General features: G+C 40.0%; 1 protein-coding gene across 1 annotated transcript in view; it reads left to right on the forward strand.

Annotated features, from left to right (window-relative positions):
* The window catches only part of egfra (epidermal growth factor receptor a (erythroblastic leukemia viral (v-erb-b) oncogene homolog, avian)), a 74355-nt gene extending 51292 nt beyond the window's left edge, over nucleotides 1–23063 (forward strand). The window contains exons 15-28 of the mRNA XM_072440880.1: nucleotides 1732–1889; nucleotides 3707–3745; nucleotides 3828–3972; nucleotides 4522–4644; nucleotides 5351–5449; nucleotides 10501–10686; nucleotides 11718–11873; nucleotides 13308–13383; nucleotides 14889–15035; nucleotides 15740–15837; nucleotides 16519–16686; nucleotides 19875–19925; nucleotides 20374–20467; nucleotides 21506–23063. Of these exons, the coding sequence (XP_072296981.1) occupies nucleotides 1732–1889; nucleotides 3707–3745; nucleotides 3828–3972; nucleotides 4522–4644; nucleotides 5351–5449; nucleotides 10501–10686; nucleotides 11718–11873; nucleotides 13308–13383; nucleotides 14889–15035; nucleotides 15740–15837; nucleotides 16519–16686; nucleotides 19875–19925; nucleotides 20374–20467; nucleotides 21506–21870 (1905 nt within the window). The 3' untranslated portion in view covers nucleotides 21871–23063. The remainder of the gene's footprint in view (nucleotides 1–1731; nucleotides 1890–3706; nucleotides 3746–3827; nucleotides 3973–4521; nucleotides 4645–5350; nucleotides 5450–10500; nucleotides 10687–11717; nucleotides 11874–13307; nucleotides 13384–14888; nucleotides 15036–15739; nucleotides 15838–16518; nucleotides 16687–19874; nucleotides 19926–20373; nucleotides 20468–21505) is intronic.
* Nucleotides 23064–24307: the final 1244 nt, after the last annotated feature.

A 24307-nucleotide genomic window follows, 5' to 3' on the forward strand; every position in this document is an offset into this window, starting at 1 on the left:
CACTGGGTTAGACCAAGACTAAACCAGGACTAAACCAGGACTAACGTGCAGTGCACCTGTATGTAACTAATACAGCTATCTCACTGGGTTAGACCAGGACTAAACCAGGACTAAACCAGGACTAAACCAGGACTAAACCAGGACTAACATGCAGTGCACCTGTATGTAACTAATATAGCTGTCTCACACCTGGGTTAGACCAGGAATAAACCAGGACTAGACCAGGACTAAACCAGGACTAACATGCAATGCACCTGTATGTAACTAATACAGCTACCTCACACCTGGGTTAGACCAGGACTAAACCAGGACTAAACCAGGACTAACATGCAGTGCACCTGTATGTAACTAATACAGCTATCTCACACCTGGGTTAGACCAGGACTAAACCAGGACTAGACCAGGACTAGACCAGGACTAAACCAGGACTAGACCAGGACTAGACCAGGACTAAACCAGGGCTAAACCAGGACTAGACCTGGACTAGACCTGGACTAGACCTGGACTAGACCTGGACAAGACCAGGACAAGACCAGGACAAGACCAGGACAAGACCAGGACAAGACCAGGACAAGACCAGGACAAGACCAGGACAAGACCAGGACAAGACCAGGATTGAACCAGGACTAAACCAGGACTAGACCTGGACTAGACCTGGACTAGACCTGGACTAGACCTGGACTAGACCAGGACAAGACCAGGACAAGACCAGGACAAGACCAGGACAAGACCAGGACAAGACCAGGACAAGACCAGGACAAGACCAGGACAAGATCAGGACAAGATCAGGACAAGATCAGGACAAGACCAGGACAAGACCAGGACAAGACCAGGACAAGACCAGGACAAGACCAGGACAAGACCAGGACAAGACCAGGACAAGACCAGGACAAGACCAGGACAAGACCTGGACTAGACCTGGACTAGACCAGGACTAGACCAGGACAAGACCAGGACAAGACCAGACAACTCTTACACAACCAGCCTACTCCCAACTGCACGAGAAAAAGAGAAGGTCATTCGCTCTGTTGATGTGAATCCAGCATGGAACCTATGGCAAACCAATATTTAAGTTACTGCTAGGTATAAAAATATATATTGCAAAGCTCTTGATATGTTTTTTTTTTTTGGAAAACCTGCCTGAATCCCTCAGTTTTGTAACTCTAAATGCCACAGCTAGCATCAGTACTGCTAAATATGTGAAAATATGTGAAAAAAGCTTATATTTCCCTCTGTTTAAAGTGCTTTCTCCGTGTTACATATTGTGATGTAGCAACAAAGTCCTTTCCCTGTAAACAGAGACTTGAATGGAGGAGGATGATACGCAGTAGCCACAAGACATGTTATATTTTGAGTAACAGGCGTGGTTGTGAACTAGCTTATACCTAGTCTTATTTTACACACCTAATCCAGCCTTTGGTTCAAAACAAAAGCCTCCGGGACACAGTTTTCTCAAAAGTGGCTCCGGATAAACTAGGACAACATTGTTTAAATAAGATCTAGATGGATAAAAAACAGATTAAGGAACGGTATTAGATTTCAAGATGCAGCACTTAATGATAAAGCTTAAATTGGAAAACTAATCGCAGTATTTGGGAACATTTTAATATTGTTCCTGCAAAAAAAGTTGAGCCCTACTTTGACACGACCTCAGCAACTTATGACTATCAATCTGTTTGATTTAGTCAGTATTTACGCATCTCAAGCGAGGAATATATCTTGTTTTTTCAGGGGTCCGGAAACTGTACCAAATGCGCCAACTTCAAAGACGGCCTGTTCTGCGTGGCGCGCTGTCCTCAGGGCGTGCCGGGCGAGGGCGACGCGCTGGTGTGGAAATACGCCGACGAGATGAAAGTCTGCCAGCTCTGCCACAAGAACTGCACTCAGGGGTGAGACGGGGGGGGGGGGGGGGGGGGGGGGCAGTGCCAGGCCCCCACCACTGCCACTGCGACTCAAATATGGCTGTCAAAATGTTTATGTTCGGAGTGGATTTATGGCCAAAGACTCAGCTATTTTCGTTAGCACAAATCATCCTGACATTATTGTTGGCCGCAAATGGTTTTATGAAGGGAGTTGTTTTGAGGACTGTTAGCTTTTGGTTACGTTGGAGCGTGTTGCAAGGAAGTGTGATTGCATAAATAAATGGCTTATATGAGGTTTATAGCCAGTGCATTAAGTATGGGTAAATGTGATGATTTCCTGATCCAGTTAATGCTAATGCTAATGTGCTAATAATGATTTTTAATGGGTAGTTTTTATTTATGTCTACAGATGGATGCAGTTTGGTTTGATATTCTCTTGGATTAATGGGTCAAATGTATTAAGTATATGCTAGTATAGTCTTTTAAACCTATAAGTTGCGATTTAATTATCAGAATCAGAGTCAGAAAATGTTTATTGCCATTGCTAATCAACAGAATTCACAAACTTCGAAACTTGCTTTGGTGATATAGTGCAACATAAAATAATGAACAATGATGTAACAACCTATATAAAATCAAAAAGAAAAACAATCTAAATCTGCTATAAGATAAAAAAAATAAAAAATAGGGTTACAATGTACAGTTGAATATACACATGGTATAGTATAGTGCAGACAAATGTTAAATATCTGTCAAATGAATCGCAAAGTTTACAACATTCCTGCATTCACCTGTATTTTTAACCAGCTCTTTTTGTAGTACAGTTTTTACTATAAATTATTTACCGGTACTCAATATTCAAATTGTGTGTATCTTTAAAGCAACATTCACAAGATTAACTAGATTTCAACATATTAGCCGCCGCTACCATTTCGACACAGGACCAAAGAGTCATTCACAACTTGTCATAGAGCTATGAAATTGTCCTATGAAATACAAGGGATTTGTTGGAGAATATTGTTGTCCTCAGCTCGGTCAGTTTGAGTGTCGGAAACCAAAGTAATAAAACAGATCATGTCATGGGAAACAGGAAAGAAACTCATTTTTCCACATAGCTTTGTTATTGAACCGTCCCTTAACGCACCACAAGGAAGGACAGCTTTTGGCTCCTGTTGTATTTACCTTTGCATTTTTGTTGAAATCGTTATCTGTACGTGCGCCGACAACTATATTTATGACCGCACCGTGAGCTTGAAAACACCTTTGTTACGTTAATTGACTGTTGACATGTGGCTGTGTTATTGTCTGCATTATAGTCTTTGCAGCCTGTGTCTTCAGTTACAGAAAAATGAGGACAAATTGAAGCGAATTTGTGCAAGACGTGTTCTCCCACTTTTTATACGCCGTAACTGTATCGCTTTTCAACATGAGCTAAACAGGCTCCAGGCAAACTCTGTGATTGTTATTGGAGAGACTTTGCATGGAAAATGTGAACACCATGATCAGATGCTCGGAGTTTTCTGAAAGCAAGAGATTAAAGCATTTTTCTATTATTAAAACATATGTACACACGTTTTTGCTGCTGTTTTATATTTAATTTAATGGTTATCATGTTCATATCATATATTTGTTTTTACGCAACGTTAAAATGTATCATCACAGCAAATAATATGTATTGTTATTGTCAATATTGTACTCTACTACTTTGCTAATGCTTATTTATGCTAATATTTGAAAATGTGGTCTTTAATTAGAATTTCTTTAAAGTAAACAAATGAACTGATGGAAGAAAATATTGTTACCATAACCGTACATACTTAACATATTCTGTTGTTTCTTTACAGATGTTCTGCACGTGGTCTTGAGGGCTGCCAAACGAAAAAGTGAATAGTTGATCGCTCTTTTGATTCATGCAAACTTTGACTAAATCCGCTGGTGTAAAAGCTAACGTCTTGTTTTGCGCAGTTCCTCGGGCATGTCCATGATCACCGCCGGAGTGGTCGGTGGTCTGCTGGCCGTGCTGGTCGCCGGTTTGTCTGTTTTTGTGTTGCTACGCCGACGCCACATCAAGAGGAAGAGGACCATGAGGAGACTTCTGCAGGAGAGAGAGGTAAGAGTCAGGCCTGTCACCATGAGTACTATTGACTTGATAAATGACAATAATACTAGCATATCTACCGGCATATGTCACAATCATTACTATACTGACTTATTGTTCATAACATTAAAGCTTGAACAATATATTTTGGGGTTCAATATCTATCGTCTGGGCATTTTCTAAGCAATAGGGTATAGATGTGTGTTTCTGTGTAATATAATATACATTCTATGGCTACTTATTGGTTCATTCCACAGTTTATTTATTTATTCATTTTATTTGTTGATGCTTTTAATAATACTGTACATTAAAAAAAAATGTTTACTGCAATTATCCTGCTTTTTTGGTGGCATAAAGTAGTTTCAATAGTATGTGTTTATGACTTACTATAGATACTTCCTTTGTACTCAAGTTTTTATAGTATCTATTGCGTAAATTGGCCTTCAATACTGTCATTCATCATAAAACGTTTGTGTTGAATTGTATTGCACGTCAAAATATGTCACTTTACAGGCCTAATAGAAAGAATGATAAGGAGTAACTGTTTTGTTGTCGCTTCAGCTGGTCGAGCCTTTAACACCGAGCGGAGAAGCCCCCAACCAAGCCTTACTGCGAATCCTCAAGGAACCAGAGTTTAAGAAAATCAAAGTACTCGGATCCGGGGCGTTTGGTACAGTTTACAAGGTACGAAGCACAGCATGTTACAAAATAAATGTGTACACTCAACAGCAGTGAAAACACGTTATTCAAAGCGCAAAAAAACGGCACCCGTGTTTGCTTTTGGACGTCTGTTAACAATTTTCTAATTACACAACACAAACTTTTCATGACAGATCACGTACGAGCGACTCCACCTCCACTTACCCACTTATGTGGTTACTAATACATAGTGACTGTCCGCCGTGAGCAATGTAGACAGTCCTTAAAGACATATTACTTATTAAACTGTAACATACGTAGATCATTATTATTTTGTTCATTGTAAACGACAAACTCTACCTCTTTAACTCTACATGTGTGACTCAGAGTTTCTTAAAGTAATCTCGAGTAAATGCTGAGGAGTGGGCGGAGCTGGGGGTTAGGTGAAAACTGGAATTTTGGAAACACCTCAAATTCAGGACAATTGGGCATTGGATAATGGGTGAAATGCAGAGGACAAACACAAACAAGTGTACTTTAAACACAGAGTTATAACCTCAAAATGGTTCATCCAAGATCTAGTTTCACTGCAATTTTCTTTAAATGGTCATTTAAATGATTTCTTTCAGTGAAACAGTTCTTCATTTCTCTTCCCTGAGTATATATTATGTCTTATACAGTAGATGTGCAGACTCTAACCCTTTCTCATGAGTCACCTTCATGTAAAATAACACATTTTTTGTCCGTTCAGGGCCTGTGGGTTCCTGAGGGAGAGGACGTCAAGATCCCAGTGGCCATTAAGGTTTTGAGGGAAGCCACATCACCAAAAGCAAATAAAGAAATCCTGGATGTAAGTTTTTTTTTACAATTTGTGTGGTCATTTTTTTCCCTCTCATATAATGTGAGACATCCTAAGGTATTTTAAGTATGCGCTCCCATGGGAAAGTAGTACATTCTTCACTCTACACTATGTTTTATCCGACAGATCGTGACATAGTGCTGTGCCAATGTCTTATAAGCAGATATGTAGTATGGACAAAGTGATTTATATCTGCATATGTTTCCTCTGGGTGCTCCACTCCCCTATCACTAAAGACATGTACAATAGGCTCCTCCCCTTTTGGGGGCAGGACTCCCCTGAAAAAGAGATGCTACATTTTAGTAGGACTTTCCTGGTTACATAAATGTCTATAAAATAATTTGAATTATTTGTTCCTGCTCATTCAAACTCGACTCAAATCCAAACAACATTTGAATCTTTTCCCAAAATGTATTGATTTGTCCATGACCTGGTAACAAGGAGGCAGAGGCAGTCATCCTGTGAAGAGCCTCACCACCACCACACCAATTCACAACACAGAGCACTATAGTACAATGTATGATCCTGAACTTTTACAATCTTGATCCATTTGATCAAGATTGTAAAAGTAAATTAAGAAAATAAAACCTTCACATACTGTAAATATATTAAAATTACTAAATACAATTGAAGCATGTGTTAAAAATAATTTTAAATTCAAAAGCTTGACCAGCTCTGTTTTGGGGGCCCAAACCCTGTTGTCCCAATCTCAGGTCTGCTCCTGCAGCAGAGCGCTCGGAATTCAGATTCCGTCTATAATCAGTCTGACTGGACTGTCCTGTCCAGTGCAAAGAAAACACTGCTGCACAAGCTCTTGTCAGGACAGTGTCTGAACTGCTGTTTTATGTTGCATTCAAGTTGTAGCCATAGTTATAATAATTACTTGCATGTTGCGATGAACGGACGTCACATCGCGCTTCTTGCTATTGCATTTGCACAAGCTCGAGAGCCGCGGGTTCAGCCCCCCTGACCTGGACTGACCAGCACCTGCTTGTTTCCGTGGAGATTTTTGCTGTCCTGGAAATATCTTTACTACAACTTTTAACATATCCATGAACCACTCTATAATTTATACCAGATGCAACATTATTAAGAGGAAGTAACCACTTATTTAACTTAAATGATGTAAGTGTCGTGTCTTGTCCCATGAGGCTGCATTATTTGATTGGAGGGGAGCGAGACTGATCCAAGGCTGAGGTGTCCCGAACTGGAATGCAAATCTGTGGCTTCCATGGGAGACGTTCACAGCCTCCTCCAAATCTCTGAATGTTCATTTCCAGGCCTGTGATTTTGTGGTCAAGTTGCTCAGTCATACAACCTCTGCAAACAGGGGTGGACGTCCTTTGAACGAATGACTCAAGAGCACCGAGTGACTATTAAAGGGATAAACATTTTAAAATATGCTTTGAAGCTTTTGGTGTGCTATGTTTAATGTCTTAATGCCAGCAAAATGCCAGGAATGGTGGAAGTTAAAGGCTGTTTTCTGTATCCTGAGCTGTTGTTTGGACAGAATCTCACATGTACCGTAGTTTTTCATTATTGAAATTATTGGCTAGTGTTTTAAACGTGCATAGTAGGTTCTTTTGTACTAAACCATGTAAAGATTGGAATTTAAGGATTAGATATATTTTGTTAGATGTCATTTATGTCTTTTTTTTAACCAGATGACAGGTTATTTACTAACATAATCTTTATTGGAAAAATCCCCCTCAACATGGGCAAAAGAGGCAGAGTTATGGGCAACACGACTGATCAAATGTGTTGATTTGCTTTTTAGCCTCATTTTTTTGCCCTGGAGTCACTGTCAAATTGACTTTCAGTTTCCGTTCTGATGCATAAAGTTGTTTCTTGTTGCTTTGACAGCAAAAAGCTAGCTTGTTTGCTAAAACTAGGAGGATATAAAGGACACTTCAACCCGTGTGTGTGTGTGCGTGCGCGCGTCCGTCCGTAAGGGTGCGTGCGTGCGTAAGGGTGCGTGCGTGCGTAAGGGTGCGTGGGTGCGTAAGTGTGCGTGCGTAAGTGTGCGTGCGTAAGGGTGCGTGCGTAAGGGTGCGTCCGTAAGGGTGCGTCCGTAAGGGTGCGTCCGTAAGGGTGCGTCCGTAAGGGTGCGTCCGTAAGGGTGCGTTCGTGCGTAAGTGTGCGTGCGTAAGTGTGCGTGCGTAAGTGTGCGTGCGTAAGTGTGCGTGCGTAAGGGTGCGTGCGTAAGGGTGCGTGCGTGCGCAAGTGTGCGTGCGCAAGTGTGCGTGCGTAAGGGTGCGTGCGTAAGGGTGCGTGCGTAAGGGTGCGTGCGTAAGGGTGCGTGCGTAAGGGTGCGTGCGTAAGGGTGCGTGCGTAAGGGTGCGTAAGTTTGCGTAAGGGTACGTGCGTAAGGGTACGTGCGTAAGGGTGCGTAAGTTTGCGTAAGGGTACGTGCGTAAGGGTACGTGCGTAAGGGTGCGTGCGTAAGGGTGCGTGCGTAAGGGTGCGTGCGTAAGGGTGCGTCCGTAAGGGTGCGTCCGTAAGGGTGCGTCCGTGCGTAAGTGTGCGTGCGTAAGTGTGCGTGCGTAAGTGTGCGTGCGTAAGTGTGCGTGCGTAAGTGTGCGTGCGTAAGGGTGCGTGCGTAAGGGTGCGTGCGTGCGCAAGTGTGCGTGCGCAAGTGTGCGTGCGTAAGGGTGCGTGCGTAAGGGTGCGTGCGTAAGGGTGCGTGCGTAAGGGTGCGTGCGTAAGGGTGCGTGCGTAAGGGTGCGTGCGTAAGGGTGCGTAAGTTTGCGTAAGGGTACGTGCGTAAGGGTACGTGCGTAAGGGTACGTGCGTAAGGGTACGTGCGTAAGGGTACGTGCGTAAGGGTACGTGCGTAAGGGTGCGTAAGTTTGCGTAAGGGTACGTGCGTAAGGGTGCGTGCGTAAGGGTGCGTGCGTAAGGGTGCGTGCGTAAGGGTGCGTGCGTAAGGGTGCGTGCGTGCGGAAGTGTGTGCGTGATTGGGTGATTGGGTGATGTTTTAAGTCCGAAAACTTAATTCAATCATTTATTATCCACACACAATTTGTCCAAATGTGTAATCAGAGTCTGTATCAGCGACTTAGCCGAGCTTTAATTATAAAATAATTTTAAAAAACCTTATTTGATAGTTTACTACCAAACTTACTATAAACAATATACTCAATATTCAACTTTTACATATTTTTAAAGCGACAGTAATATCTACATTTTGACTTATTGCCCAGCAGTGAGTAATGAGAACTCACTGCTCTCAAACTATTTTGCAAATAGAATTGCAAATGCTGTGATGTCACCTACATATCTTCTTTACAAGGGTAATACATAGAATTAGTTACACTGACTTTTTTGAATGAGATTTGCTTGTCTCTGCTGTTTTATTATATCACGCTTGCATTTTCTCACCGTCCAAAGACCATGCATGTGTTTGGTGAATGTGTGAATCTTGCTGAATGCTCATGATTGTGTGAGTGTGTGTGAATCCTGTCTGTGCCTGTGTTTCCGCCCTGTGACGAACGGGCCATTGTGCAGGGATTACCCCGCCAAAAGGCCATAACCGCCGAGTTATGCCCCTGCCACGTCAACTACAAATGTAACGGTCATAAGCCAGTATTAATAAAAGCGCCACTGACTCTTTGGTTTGTATTTCCAAGATATACAGACTGACTGGAACGATATCAAATGTGAGTGTTACGATTATTGTGAGAAGAAACCTCATGATATAATTACTCCGGTTTGTTGGTACTCTTGCCAAACAATAGTGAAATCTTTATTTGGCTTTCTTTCACAAGTGACGAGTTTTCCAGATCTTTTCCTTTCTAACCAATTACTTTGCTAAGAGGAAATATCCCCAATTTGTGGACCAAATTATCCCTTCTATTTAATGGAGTGAGCAGATTCGATGGGTCAAATCTCAGCCCCCAGCACACCTCTAACTCCACTGGTATTGATCTCCCTTAAGCCCCAAAGAAAAAAAGTAGATTTCTTATCCTTCAAAGGTGAATGTCAGGATAGTGAGGAAAATAATACTATTAAAAACGTATAAGGTTTTACTTCTATACTACACCCTTGACCCGCCAGGTCTCAAAGGTATCTCCATGTCCTGGACATTCGTAACAAGTCAGTCAAACTCGTCATGCCGCTGCCTCGACAGGGTAGAGCATCGAGCCTCACACTACGATCCGATAGATGGAGTGACTCAGGGTGTTCCCTCTACCGCTGCATCCACATGGGCTTCTTCTAGATTCTACCGTTCAATCGAGAAAATCTGGGCCACCAAAAAGCTGTAGTCTCAGAGCTTCAATTGCAATGTCTTAAACAATGCAAGCCTGACTTTTTAGTTTTATCCTTTTATTAATTTTCTTATAACCACTGAGGACTGAATTGTAAATGACAGAAAAGACACATCATAATCTAAACAGGGAGAACTGACACCTATTGTGCCCTAAGTACATTCTTTCCTGATATGATAACAATATATTTCATTAGTATGTGATTTTAAAAAAATGCTTTTTTTAGATCGAAGCTGATCATTTTGCTTCAAAGTTCATCATTATTCATGTCTGATAAATTAAATTTAATGTGACATTTATTCTTTGCAGAGTGTGGATAATTGCACGTAGGGATGTCATAATATACAATTTTTGTGTCACAATTTTTGTGAGAACAACAACACGATTTAACAATTATTCACGATTACTAAGAACGTCACCAAACAAAAGTGAAATCTTTCATTTGTTTTCTGTCCTTTTGTCTTTATTATTTACACATTATTACTATTTTTGCTTTACAAAATGTAACTTTTTGAATGAAAATAAAGTTAAATGTGTCAAAACAGACAAATAAATAGTGCATTTAGATTATTTATTTTTTGGATTATAGATTGAATTAAAAATACTTGATTTTTATTTTGTAGTCCTAGTAGGATTAGATTGTGACCTGATTAATCATGATTATTGGATAACCTCATAATCTTGACATCCCTAATTGCACATTAGTTTTCAAAATGACTTCTGTAGAATGAAATATTGACCGTTAGTTGTTAACCCTTGTATTTCCACCCGTAGGAGGCGTTTGTGATGGCGAGTGTGGAGCACCCTCACGTGTGTCGCCTGCTGGGCATCTGCCTGACCTCCACGGTGCAGCTGGTCACTCAGCTCATGCCCTTCGGCTGTTTACTCGACTACATCAAAGAGCACAAGGACAACATCGGCTCCCAGTACCTGCTCAACTGGTGTGTGCAGATCGCCAAGGTGAGCAAGGAGGGCCACTCATACCATATTGGGGTAATGAGGGATCAGACTCGGGTCTCAGTCAGCGCTGGGCCATAGGACAATGAACATTTGACCCGTGACTTTACTCTATTTTGGCGATATTGTCATTGTGATTCAGCACGTCTCTGTTTAATATAAGTTCAAACAATGACACTGCTCTTATTGGTCGGGCTCCATCATGTTCTAAATGAGTGACAGGTGAATTTAACCAAGTATGAACAATCAGAAGCACTCAGGAGCTTTAGTTTCATCTTAAACTTCACTAAAAAGATATTAAGTGTACATGAATCGTGATATAATAAAAATAAGGCTAGTAATAATAAGGCTCTAAGAAAATCGTTATATACTTTTTTGCCCATCCTTTATCACATTTCGTACAAAGAGCTGGACTTATACAGAGGTGGATACAGAGAAAAAAATCCCAGATAGAAGAATAAGTAGTTTAAAAGTCCTCTGCTGCAGTGTGGGCAGACAAAAGCAGATGGTTCCTGTCTGCTTCTCTTCACTGACTCATCGCCTAAAGACCATTTAACATAAACCATATGATATGACCTTTTGCGTGATTAGACTTTACTGACATAAAGTGTGCTGAAGCAAATCTAATCTTGTTGTCCTATTTCGGATGATAAATGAAATATGAAAATAATAAATATGCAAATGGGACACTGCTGGACTAAATATGCAACACTCAAGTAACGGGTTTAAACCTTAAAATAAAAGATAATTCATCAACATCTAACTTGTATGTTATGTCATGCTAACAAACCAAGCCTGACAAAGACTGTATGTAAAATAAATAATAAAAATAATGCTTAATCTGTCAGATTTACACTTTAATTTACATCCCAAACCATTCACTACTATGCACTGTCCATAAATAACGCTATCTTCAGGGATCTAATGTCTATGTATTGTGTTTACTTGAGCTTTTTTCCTTTAAAATTCAGTGTCAAAAGGTTTTATCAGCTCAATATATGTTAAATTGTCTGTATGTCTTTGTTTGTGTAAAGGGCATGAATTACCTGGAGGAGCAGCACTTGGTCCATCGTGACCTGGCGGCGAGAAACGTCCTGGTGAAAACCCCGCAGCATGTGAAGATCACCGACTTCGGCCTGGCCAAACTGCTCAATGCAGACGAGAAGGAGTACCATGCGGACGGGGGCAAGGTGAGACCAGGGCATCAAACAAGACACACGTAAACATTTAAAGTGGACATATGCATTCTTATGGCTTTAATTGGCTTTTTTGGGTCACTTTGGCGTTTGTATTTGCCATTTTCTAACTTAAAATAATGTCCACATTTGGAAAACACACTTCAGGTTCCATTGAGGTATTTAGGCCTTGGAGCGCTCTCAGCTTTCAGTGGTGGGAATGAACAAGGGGAAGATAAATACATTAAGCCCTTAGGCAACGTGAATGCTCGGTTTATAGAGACATGCGTTTTTACAGAATTTTTCACCTCAGAATGAGTTTGGTGATGGTTTATGGACTTGGGGTGCCTTTGAGTCCAGTTTGAGTCCAGTTTGATTCTAATGTAGACTTAAATTGGAGCTGTCTGGTCCTGTTTTTCCCTGGTGTTGTCCACATTTAGTTCTGGGTTTATTCCTAGTTTAGTCACAGTTTTAATGTGGTGTTGGTGCGAGTGTGAATGTGCCTTTAAACACTCTGCCTTTTAGACACTTTGGATTTTCTGAGAAAGCAGTTCAAAGAGGATAATATTACATGCAATTATTCTAATATCTTTTTCAGATCAAAATTAGACCAAAAATCGACTACTTCTGTTTTTCTTTTAATTACACAAACACAGTCCACTTAGCTTTTGAAAACATGGTCAAACACTCAAATCTCTGTCCACTGTACAGCGAGAGGGGACCGCATTATCCCCTTCACGACAAGTACATTCAATCAAACTGCTTTTCCTGTCCGCGCTGCCTTTGACTGGAACCGCAAACCCACAACTATCAGAAATGCCAACTCGTGTCACAACTTCAAAATATGGCTCATTGTGTGTCTTTGTGTGTTTTTCTATATGGTGTGTATCTGTAACTGGATGATTGATGTGTCCGTGTCATATAATGTGAATAGTGTATATATTTCTAGCATCTATGTAAATCATTGCTTTTAGGCTGACTTTTGCAGCTGTCATGGGACTACAGATGAAAAATGGCCTTTGGGCTAATTCTGGCATATTTACAGAAACGTTTATTAATGTGTTTTATTAATATGCCATGAAGAAATAAAAAAACATGAAGATTTGTTGTTAAGACAGGGCGCGGGCTATACATCTATATCACATTAATAAAAGCAAGTCTGTACAGCGTAAAGGTTTCCACACATCCGGTTATTACATCTATTAACCACTAGGAGTCAGCGCTGTTACTCAGGCCATGATTGCTTCCATCTGCTGCAGTGGCATGTCAATGACAAATCCAGATGTGCAGACGTTATTAGGACATGATGAAGTTGTCACTCTTTCTGCCAGAGGTTTTCCTGCTGTGCTCCTCGCCACTCACAGGGATTTTAAAAATACAATTAAATACTTATCTTGAATTATCACTGAGAACATAATGACTAAATACTGTTTACTTTCTGTTCTAAAGGTACCAATCAAATGGATGGCTCTCGAATCGATCCTGAACCGAACCTACACGCACCAGAGTGATGTGTGGAGCTACGGTACGTTCATTTTCAGACTGAGTTATTGTATTATTGGGTGCAATGAAATGTATTTAAAGTCAATACAAATATACAAGAAGAAGTAAATATTTAGACAAATCTGTCACAGAAGTCACTCAACATGTTCTAATGATTAGGATTTAGACGGCGACATGATTTTAAAGATTTGAGGTTGGATAATACGTTTATAAAATTCAATTACAAACAAATATGACTTTACAATGTTTACCTAATGTGAGATGCATGTGAGATGTCTGTGCTCAGTCATCTGTTTTCTCTGTGGGAAAATACACAAGTGTTTCAGCATCGAGATGATTTTATGTCTATAATCACGTAGTTCCAGGACACAGGTAGCACACGCCTCCACAGCAGCGCTCTCAAATGGACAGTATTAAAACTTGGACAGATTTTGGGGCAGATGACGCACTTTCTCAGTTCTTCCGCTCTGTATGGAAGGATCATTAGCTGCACTGGATATTCAAGTTATTTACGACTTATTTTCCAAATCCTGTGCCAGTCTCACTCCCTCTAAGACAAGTGTGGCCAGTTTGTAAACACAAGCTATTCATGTGTCCTTTTCGTGTCTTTATAATGTCAGGATTAGAAATGTATACGTTTTTGTTCATGTCGTCCGCCCCCGTTTGCCTACTGCTGTGTCCGGTCCATGGAAACGGGCCGAAGACAGTGCCACGCCCGGTACTGGTCAGATCTGTGGAAATACATGCGAGAAAAAGTGTTGAGGCCATTTATTCATCATTTAAATGATAAGTACTCATACGTAAAGGGGAATTTGCAGTTTAAATGTAATACTTTTCCGCATTATTTGAGTAGGCTACAAACATTTTATAGGCAAATTATTTATTCTAGGAGGTCTTGGATGTACGTTTTAGTTTTCTGTTAAAAAGTTTGACGTGGTGTGGTTTGTATCATCCCATCAGTTCATGTTGATGCAGATTCTCAGTAAATAGTCAAATATAAGGTATAACATCTACATTATCACTTAAATTTAAAATTATACATCTATAAACGAATAGAAATGGGAATTAAATATTTCAAATAGCGATTGTTTTTTGAACAACACGGTGACGGCCTGAAGACAATAAAGATTACTTTTTTAAGATATGGCTTTGTCAGCATGGAATCACATTTGCTTTTTGTCAAATCTGTGCATGACAAAAGGAAGTCTCTGCACTCCTGTGATTTAAACTGATTTGAACAATGGAATTAATCATGTCTAATATTTGACAGAGCAGTCGTTACACCAGCAAATAAAAGAAAAACACAGGATGTCCTCAATAAAAGGACACAGAAAGGACTATGAGCTAAATAATGTGGTTGTCTGTGCTAGTTTAATTTAGATCTAGTTTATTTGATGTATTTATTCGAATGGGACAGCATTAATGAAGAGCTAACACAGTGTTTAAGCCACACATGTATATAAACACAAACCATATTGTAAACACATTACGAAGACGTCTTACTAATGACACTTGTATGTTTTCTAGGTGTCACAGTTTGGGAGCTGATGACCTTCGGGACTAAACCATACGATGGGATTTCTGCTAGTGAGATCGCTGGAGTCCTGGAGAAAGGAGAGCGCCTCCCGCAGCCCCCCATCTGCACCATCGACGTCTACATGATCATGGTCAAATGTAAGATGGACGCACTGACAATAATGATGCATCGATTTTAGATTTCACCTTCACGACACAATGACAAGACAAACACAAGTGCGAAATGAAGGAAAGCAGACATTTGTAGGCTTTTTAAACATGTTCTGTACAGTTTTCAATCATTACTGGACTTAATTTCACACATCTACAAGTTTATTTGATTTTTTTTGTTTGTTTGTTTTTTCAATCATTTGTCTCTATTTAAACTTTAAACCGTTTTATTTAAACTATGTCGCTTTTACACACGCACAGTAATACAATAAGCTTAAATTGAATGTATTTGATGTATATTTCAATATTTTGAAATAAGAACTACATGTACAAGACGAGACCGCACTTACCTAAATCAGCCTTCTCCTCTGCCGCTGTGACTCATGGGAATCGTTTGCCAACAGAGATTATAACTGATAACTGATATCTGAACAAGTTTGTACACATTAGGGATAAGTGTTATTTTGAGTGACTTGGCTAATGTCTTGTCCCATACAAATTAAAGTATGCAACAATCCAATATTATGCTTATTCTAATGCCAATTCATATTTATTTTTACTCTTTTTGTTCTTCTGTATTAATCTGATATACTTACACTCCAGGAAATGAAAGTCTACATAGTTATTGCTACATTTTAGAGACTTTAAGACAATGCTTAAACTTAATTATATATATATTTCTTTGTCTTCAGGTTGGATGATCGATGCAGACAGTCGGCCCCGTTTCCGTGAACTTATCGCAGAGTTCACAAAAATGGCCAGAGACCCGTCGCGTTATCTTGTTATTCAGGTAAACCTACATTACAAACTTCAATTCAGTAATGTTACGAAACCTGTCGTGTATCAAAATGTAGATAATATTGTTTAGCGTAATTGAATATCGAGTTACCGTATTTTCGGGACTATAAGTCGCACTGGAGTATAAGTGGCACCAGCCCACAAATGCATGATAGAGAAGAAAAAACATAAATAAGTTGCACTGGAGTATGAAATGCGGTTGCAATTGTGAAAATAACAAATAATATCACATATAAGTCGCTCCGGAGTATAAGTATAAGTATACAAGTATAAATATAAGTATAAGTCGCACCCAGGCCAAATCTATGAAAGAAGGTGCGACTTATAGTCCGGAAAATACAGCATAGTTTAATAAAAATGCTACAAAAAAAGTAAAATGAAGGTGATATTTCTGCACTTTTACCACTTTTACTGACATTTCACATTTGTCTAATGATAAAACCTCAACGAATACGTTTAAAGACATATTTTAACACTTTTCTGTTGAATTTACTGTTTTCGGGGAAACTCTGAATTCACCCTCCTCTAATTGTCATGACAGTTTTTCCTTTTCATCTAATTTCCATACCTTACATTGTTCCTACAGCCACTTTGTCTCTTGTAATTTCCCCTCGTGCTTCTTTAAAGTTAGTCTAAGTTTAATCCTGTTAAAATAGCCAAATTTGCACTGCAGGGCGACGAGCGCATGCACCTGCCCAGCCCCTCAGATGGCAGACTGTTCCGCAGCCTGATCAGCGGAGAGGAGATGGAGGACGCCGTGGACGCGGATGAATATTTACTGCCTCAACATGGCTTCTTCAGCAGTCCCAGCACCTCGCATACGCCACTGCTGATTTCTACGGTAACAGTTCATTTTACTGAGCCACAGGGTTTAAGGCCAAATGTGGATCAAAACATAATGAGCGATGAGCAAAACTAGAAGTGCAATAATAATAGATGATATTCCACGTGGACGTTTTTGGTTAAGGGGTAAACGCTCTCTTCACTGATCCAGAAAACACTCAAAATTGTAAATAATCAAGCTAATTATAGTCTCAATATTGACAATTATGTATTGGTCTGTATGTGAAAATAAAGCTAAATTCCTTCAACTTAATTTCAACCTCAGTAGTCTGTCTAAACTGCTCACTTCTTGCAAGACAACATTTAATTACAAAATATAATAAAACAATAAAGATTATACAATTCAAACAACATGCAATTGATTAAGATGAATAGCCTGGTCATTCTCAGGCTTAGACAGTTTTGTTATATTTAAATAATGCTTCTCAAATGTAAAATTATGTCATGGCTTTTCAAATTTGGCTGAAAAACACATTGAGAATCCATTAATTTTGTCCAAAGTTTCAAAAAACAGACACTAATCGATTGTAAAACTAGCATCTAAACCAGAATAGTATTGATACAAAAACAAACAACAAAATGTGATCTTTGCCAAAGAGTTTTCGAATAATCTTGAGCTTTATCAGAACTAGACCATGACTATAATGTTTACTAAAGAAAGCGCTGTTATTTAGTGTTGAAAATGTGGTGACACGTTCTGCCCATTGACGTATCACTCTTCACAAAGTCCTCAAACGCTCACACTTATTTGAAGTCGTGACAGTTCGAGCTCGTTCCTGTAGAGTGAGAACAAAGCTGAACCAAAGGCGTGCGCCGGATTCATTTGAGGATCACTTTTTAATGTACAGTACTTCACCGAGAGGAAGGATTTAGTAGTAGAGAGGAAGTATTTAGTAGTAGTAGTGTATATTTGTTGTAAAGTGCCTGTTCAGATGACAATGTGTTTGTTTAAGCTTCAAACACGTCGATATATGATTTATTGCACCCAAAACCAAACATTTTTAGGTAATTTTTCCACCCACAATTACAACCGCAATCAAAATACATTGTTTTTTTGTGGATTTGTCACTAATTATTCATTTACTTCGACCATTTACGCCTGAATTAGAAAAACAAATACGCCACAAGTCTCAGATCGAGCACGTTTACAATAACTCCTTCTGTTTCCATGGCTCCACGTGGACAAGGGGCGCGTGTGAAAGTTTAATTGTACTCTTTAAACCCCTCTGCGCAACTCGTTTGTGAGTCAGATTTTTGGAACGACACATTTGAAAGTGATTAGTTTTCACAGAAGCAGAACGGTGCCTGTGAAAGTAGTGACATCTGAGCTTGTTGACCTCTTGTTGACCGCTCGTACCTGCTTTTCCCGACCCCTAAAAACCACTCCGTCGGGACCAGTTCCTCGTTCTGAACCTCACCTCACCCCCCGCACCCTCGTCACCCCCACCCTCGTCACCGCCGTCGACCTCTCCCCCGTTCCCTCACATCTGCGCTGTGATTGATGAGACAAACGTCCACCAGAGTTCACTGAAAGTCAAGAGTAGACGAGTGCAATTTCAATATCGAAGCTGCATCAAATGTGTTTCGGTAAATGAGGATTTGTTTGCGATAAAGGATGTTTAAGCTGTGTAGAAGTCTAAGAAACCAAATAAAGAAATGATAACTATTGTTCCAGACCAGTAAATAATCATTTTTTTACTTTCTTACATTGACCAGTGTTATTTTGTGCTGACAACTACTTGAGGAAAGATATAAAGGTTTGTTCTACACTACATTTTGTCCTTATACCTTTACAATGCAGTACGAGTCGTGTGTTGTATTGACAGGTTGTGTTGTACTCATATCAAATCATATATTTTGGGGGAATTGATGAAAATCGGACCCACACATGAGCCCTAAAATGTCAGCTTTATCTGCAATTGTCTCCTCTTGATGAGTATGTCGCCAATCGCCAAGAAAATATATATAAATTTCAGTCGATCTCTAATCATCTTCTAAAACAGCTCAATATGTAGTTTTTGTCTCGAGTCTCCCGCACGCTTCTTCTATTTATACTCTGATTAACTCGAGTGTTGGCAAAAAAAAGCTGTTTGTTGTAGAATATTGTCAATTATAACTATTGTATTATATTTTTTTAGTCATTTTATGAAACCGATGCCCGATTAGCTCTGTCGATATTCTTTGGGACGATATGTAGAGCAGATTTCCCCCAAACTCACCCACAGCCTGCTTCACCACAGAGCGGTGCAGTCTCCTTTTGTGCACTGCCCTCTTTGCACTTAAGTGTTCAAATGTAGTTGTCTGTATATTCTTTTGGCTGTTGCTTGCCCCAAACAAAATACCAGACTTTAAGGTTTAAGGTTGACAGCAAATTGGCAAATAAAGTTTATTATAGAATTTTGTCAGGTATTGCTATCATATTATCTATTTTGTTATAAAATTATCCTACAAAAGCATTCTTAACGGTTTTAAATGGACCTACGGAAAAGTTATGCAAAGAAAAGATTCACAATGTGTCACTGAACTTACCTTTCTTTAAGTTTTTTTTTTTTTTTTTTCAATTACAGCTGTTTTATTGCCTGAAAAACCTTCAAAAAACATGCGTTCTTACTGCAAACGGGCTCGCCTTTCCACAGACCTGGACCTGTAACGTGACCCGGTGGTGTCACTTGCTTGTATTCACGTGGATGATTGCGTTTTAATGCCGTACTGTGGAATCATATCGATATCACAGTACTCGAGTAGCCTCACTGATGACATTAGCAGGCCCCAGCGCACAGCGGACGTGTTATTGTAACTCAGTCGGGGCGCTGCGTTTCTCCGAAATCTCTTACAGATGGCGACTCGGACCCTGTGTTTAATTTTCATTTCTTGTCGGAGGTAATTGCGCTGCCAGAGCTGTCACTCCGCGTTCTTTATCGCTGACTTCCACGTTTGAGTCCGCGTGGTTTGACGTGCGACGCTGACACATGCAGCCTAAGCGTGTCAGATCGCTCGAATGAACAGGGAGCGGTTTGTTTTCCGTGACACATGGTGCAGTCCCTAGTTTTCAAGTGAATTAAGTGCACAGCTCTGCGTCAGGTAGGAATAAAAATGAAACCACTTTGCGCACGATACATTAAAGAACAAATTGGATTATGCTGTGTGTTTCTGAAATGAAACGTTGTCTGTGTTTGTGTGTTGCAGAGTCGCAACAGCAGCATTGGACCAACGTGCAATGGAAGGAACGGTTTACTGGTAAGAACATCACGCTTATCTCCCCGTTAACGAGGAAGAGTGTAACTTCTCTGGTGGTGCTTGGTGTCCATCTCACAGTTTCTCAATTACAAGTGTTTTATCACTCAAAAAGACCTTGAAAAACAGGCGTCCCCTCGTGTGTCTTTGTGGAGATAGATTGGTTTCAAGGTCATTCCGTGGAACGTTCAAGGCAAAGCAATAGACACAAGCAGAAAAAAGTTGCATAATGCACCTTTAACAGAACTAGTTTGTTACTCAAAAAAGTAGTAATCTGGTCTCTTGAGTGGGATGCAACAGGCCTTCGACTCACTTTTTGAAGCCGTTATTACGGTAGAACGCTTCAGGATGACGGAGGGATTAAAGCAAAGTGGATTTGAACATGTTTTTGAATGAAATGTGTTTAAAAATGTCGATGCCGTTGTCTCACTGGCGTCTCTTTCTTTCACAGAACGGATTACCGAGCAGAGACGGGAGCTTGGTTCTGCGGTACATTCCCGATCCCACGGACAAGTTCTTGGACGGAGCGTTCCTGCCAGCTCCAGGCGAGTGAAACAACCGATCTGTGCCTCTTTACTTTGTACACTCAGACAGTTCTGCGTTCAAGTCTGAGGGAAAAGAGGGACATCTAGTGGACTGGAGCATGTTTTACAAGATGTGGTTTTATCTCGGCGTGTTGTGCAGGGAAACGCAGGTGTTCTTTGTCTCTGTGAAAGGCACAAGTTGAATGTGGCGTGTTTGACTCGTGCCGAGCGCGGTTAAACCTCACGGAGATGAAGCAGCTGTTTAAAATATCGTGTTCGTTCTGGGCGGCGCGCACCAGCTCAAGTAACAGGACAAAACTGAATCAGAACGTCCTTTTCACTTGTACATTATTGATAGTTTGAGAAATAATTGGATAATTGAAAGTATTGATGTCAAGATGAATCAGTGAATCCCGATAATACAGATCACAATATACTCACTGTGAAAGATGATTCATTGAGAGGGTTTTAGAAGCAAAATTCTAATGTAAAGTGCTGTTTATGTCACATTGACTTTACTTTATTAATCAGGAAACAAACTAGTAGGAATAGTAATGTGTTTGACAACGTGAATGAACGAGGAATAAGCATGTTTTCTGCTGTCGATAATTACAAATATTATAAAATTGTGACGATTCTTCTCCCAACAATCGTGGCACAAAAATGTAAAATTGTGGCTGGGGTTGAAAGGTGAATAGATATGAGGGTCGTAGAGGAAAGTTGCAAAATGAAAGGGGTTTAGAACAATTTAATAGATTTTCAATGATGCCCTGAAGAAGACCTTTTTGATCCCTTTCTCTATTAATTAGGACTTTTAACTGCACAGAATGCCTCGACATTTCGGCCTTTTGTCTCATTTTACTCATATTTATTGCTTTATCTTTGGCATTTTTTGCAAGTGTTGTTCTCTAGAGTTGTTTTTATGGTTTTAATGTCCGTCTATATTGTTCTTACACGTTCATGCTCCGTATAATGCGACTGAATGCATGTTAATTGTGGTTGAATAGACTTTAACACGTACATATAACACTGTATTTCCCATCATCCTTTGTCCCGCAGACTACATCAACCAGAACGGAGTCTCTGACGTGATGAACCCCAACTATCAGCACCCCGGCCCGCCCCGCAGCCTCCTGCCCACCATCTCCTCCTGCGACGACGACACCGAGTCCGAGTACCTGAACTGCTTCAAGGCCGAGCCCCCCGGACCCGAGTACCTCAACCAAATCCACACCGCCGCCCCCGCCCCGCCAACGCCCGTCACCCCAAACGGCAAACCCCACAAGCACCACCCGCAGAGACACAACACGCAGACGAGCATGGACAACCCGGACTACCAACAGGACTTTGTGCCCGTGTTAAAGACGCACACAAACGGGCACGTGCCAGCGGCGGAAAACGCAGAGTACTTGGGACCAGACTGACGGGACGGGGACGTGCATGGGCGTAAAAAGGCCATTTCCTGTCCTGTCGACGAGGCTTTTTATCAAATGCTGGAAAGTTGTTCTGGTTGAAAGTGTGTAGCCTTGTTTGAAAAGGTGAAACTTTGCCTTGTTGATGGGGTTCTCACAACTACCTCGTTTGAGAAACTGAGGTGGTAAAACGGTGGCTTATGATAATGTAAGTCAATCTAATGGACAATTGTGGGACGGCTGGGCTTTGTCCCGATGAAACTAAAGGGAAAACATCAGCATTTACTCTGCACAGCGCATTTCAAAAGGCCAAAAGGGCGGGACTGAAGTGGCAGGAGATGTAATCAGCGTTGTACTTGAGTGACAAAGACACTCGGTTACTCGCTGTGGAGGGAATGCCCGTGTGTGGTGCAATGCAGAAACTATTTAACTAGAGGTTTTGTTCTACGTAAACGCTGGCCTTGACGACACTCCCCCTGGTGGACGAAGAGGAAAATGCAATGTTCTGCCGGGTTGTGAAGAGAAAAAACGGTGAATTACATCAGATCCGGCGATACTCTTCATCCTGATGTGTGTCAGAGAGTTGTATATCTCAGTGTTTCCCAACCAGGGGTACGCGGGCATTTAGCAGAGGGTACTTGGAATTGTTTTACCTTGTCAAGTGTAATTGAATAGTATTTAAAACATGTTATTTTAATGTAATAATTGTAATTGGAGTTTTAGGAAATGTTACGTCTTTAAGAATGTTTTGTAGGATTTTTGGTTCTCAATATTATTAAAACAAGAACATATAATAGTAATAATGAACAATACTACTAAACTATAGATTTATTTGCCTAGTACCTGAGTTATAAGTACTCCAAGCTTAATGGTACTCCGGAATAAAAAGGTTGGGAAGCACTGGTATATTTTACGCAGTTTTAAGCTCAAAGTTGATGTGTTTAAAGTGAGAGAAACGACAATATTGAGCGAGTTCGACAAGGACTAATTGATAAACCTTTGCGGTGGTTGTGTATCACTCAAAAATTGGTCCAAAGTCAGTGACGGGCATGTAAAGCCTGATGTGCAGGAGCGAATGATGGCGGGACCACCAATAATAGAGACGAGCGGTCGCACCGTTTTGCCTGATCCATGTAAATACAGCAGAACACCTACGCTCGAGTTTATATTTCTATGTGCCCAGTGTCCCGTACATGTGATATCGTTATATATATATATATATATATATATATATATATATATATATATATATATATATATATATATATATATATAGAAAGAATGTATAGGTGATTGTGTCAAATGTGATGTTTTTGTGTTTGAACATGTCAGCACACCTGTAGCATGAGGCGTCTCTGTGTCGATCCACAGAGAGCGCTTATCTCTCGCCGTGTCAGAGACTTGCTCGGCAAATCCAGTATCTTTGACAGATTACACGTAAACTTCATGACTTTTAAGCAACGCAGCCACTGACTTTACAGAAAATGTCAAAGCAACGTCATTTGAGTGCGTCCTACAGCTTTACAATGACTTTTTATAGCTTTAATAAAGCATGAACAAAGTAAGTACATTTTATTTGTTTAGCACCTTTTACAGACAGAGGATTAAAAACACAAAAAACTTACAGTGAGCAATACTTATAACAATATACAGTCAAATCAATCCCTAAAGCAAATGCAATTAAAAGGCTCGATTAAATAAAAAGACTTAATTCATAATCAACAAATATGTATTAAGAATGATTCAGGTGTAGTAACTATATATTTAAGGATTTAGGGTTACTCAGAAGTTACTAACACATGTTTTAAGAGTCAACCTTAGCAACCAGATATTTAAAATGATGAACAATAAACAGATGATAAATGGACATGTGTAGAATGTCAAAAAGTGTTTAGCTGTGTTCTTTTATGTAGAAATGATTATCTTATTAGCTGGAGGCTGAATAATGTTACAAAAATTGAAAAAGTGTATTCCTTATTCAGACTAATATTTAACTAACAAAATAGCCTAGTTTAAAAATCTAATAAAAAAGTGAATTAAATTATTTTGGGCATAATATTGATTTGCCCGAGAAGAGTGACGCGTCCGTCTTCTTTTATTATTTTGAGGACTGATAAAACAATTGCACCAATGTCATAACTTATAATTCAAGACAAAATATGATCTTTTTAATGGTGAAACAGCACGTATAAACAGGAAATTACGCCCATCTTTACAAAATGTTGGAGACACGTCAGTCGTATAATGCTGAATACAATTGTCAGTGTTTGTATGTTTTTACACAATGTTTCTGACTCCAAGTCTTAAAACCTGCAGCTTTAAAGTCTTGTAGTTCAGCAAGAGTTTAAACTTTTTACGTATATTTTTATTCCTAGTTTTAAAGGAATATTTTAGCGTTGTAGCAAAAGCTCAATAACGAGTGGACTTGTGCTGGTTTGACACATGTACA

Source organism: Eucyclogobius newberryi, unplaced genomic scaffold, assembly GCF_026437365.1.
Source record: "Eucyclogobius newberryi isolate DKJ021-1_F unplaced genomic scaffold, fEucNew1.0.hap1 SCAF_12, whole genome shotgun sequence".
Taxonomy (NCBI): Eukaryota; Metazoa; Chordata; class Actinopteri; order Gobiiformes; family Gobiidae; genus Eucyclogobius; species Eucyclogobius newberryi.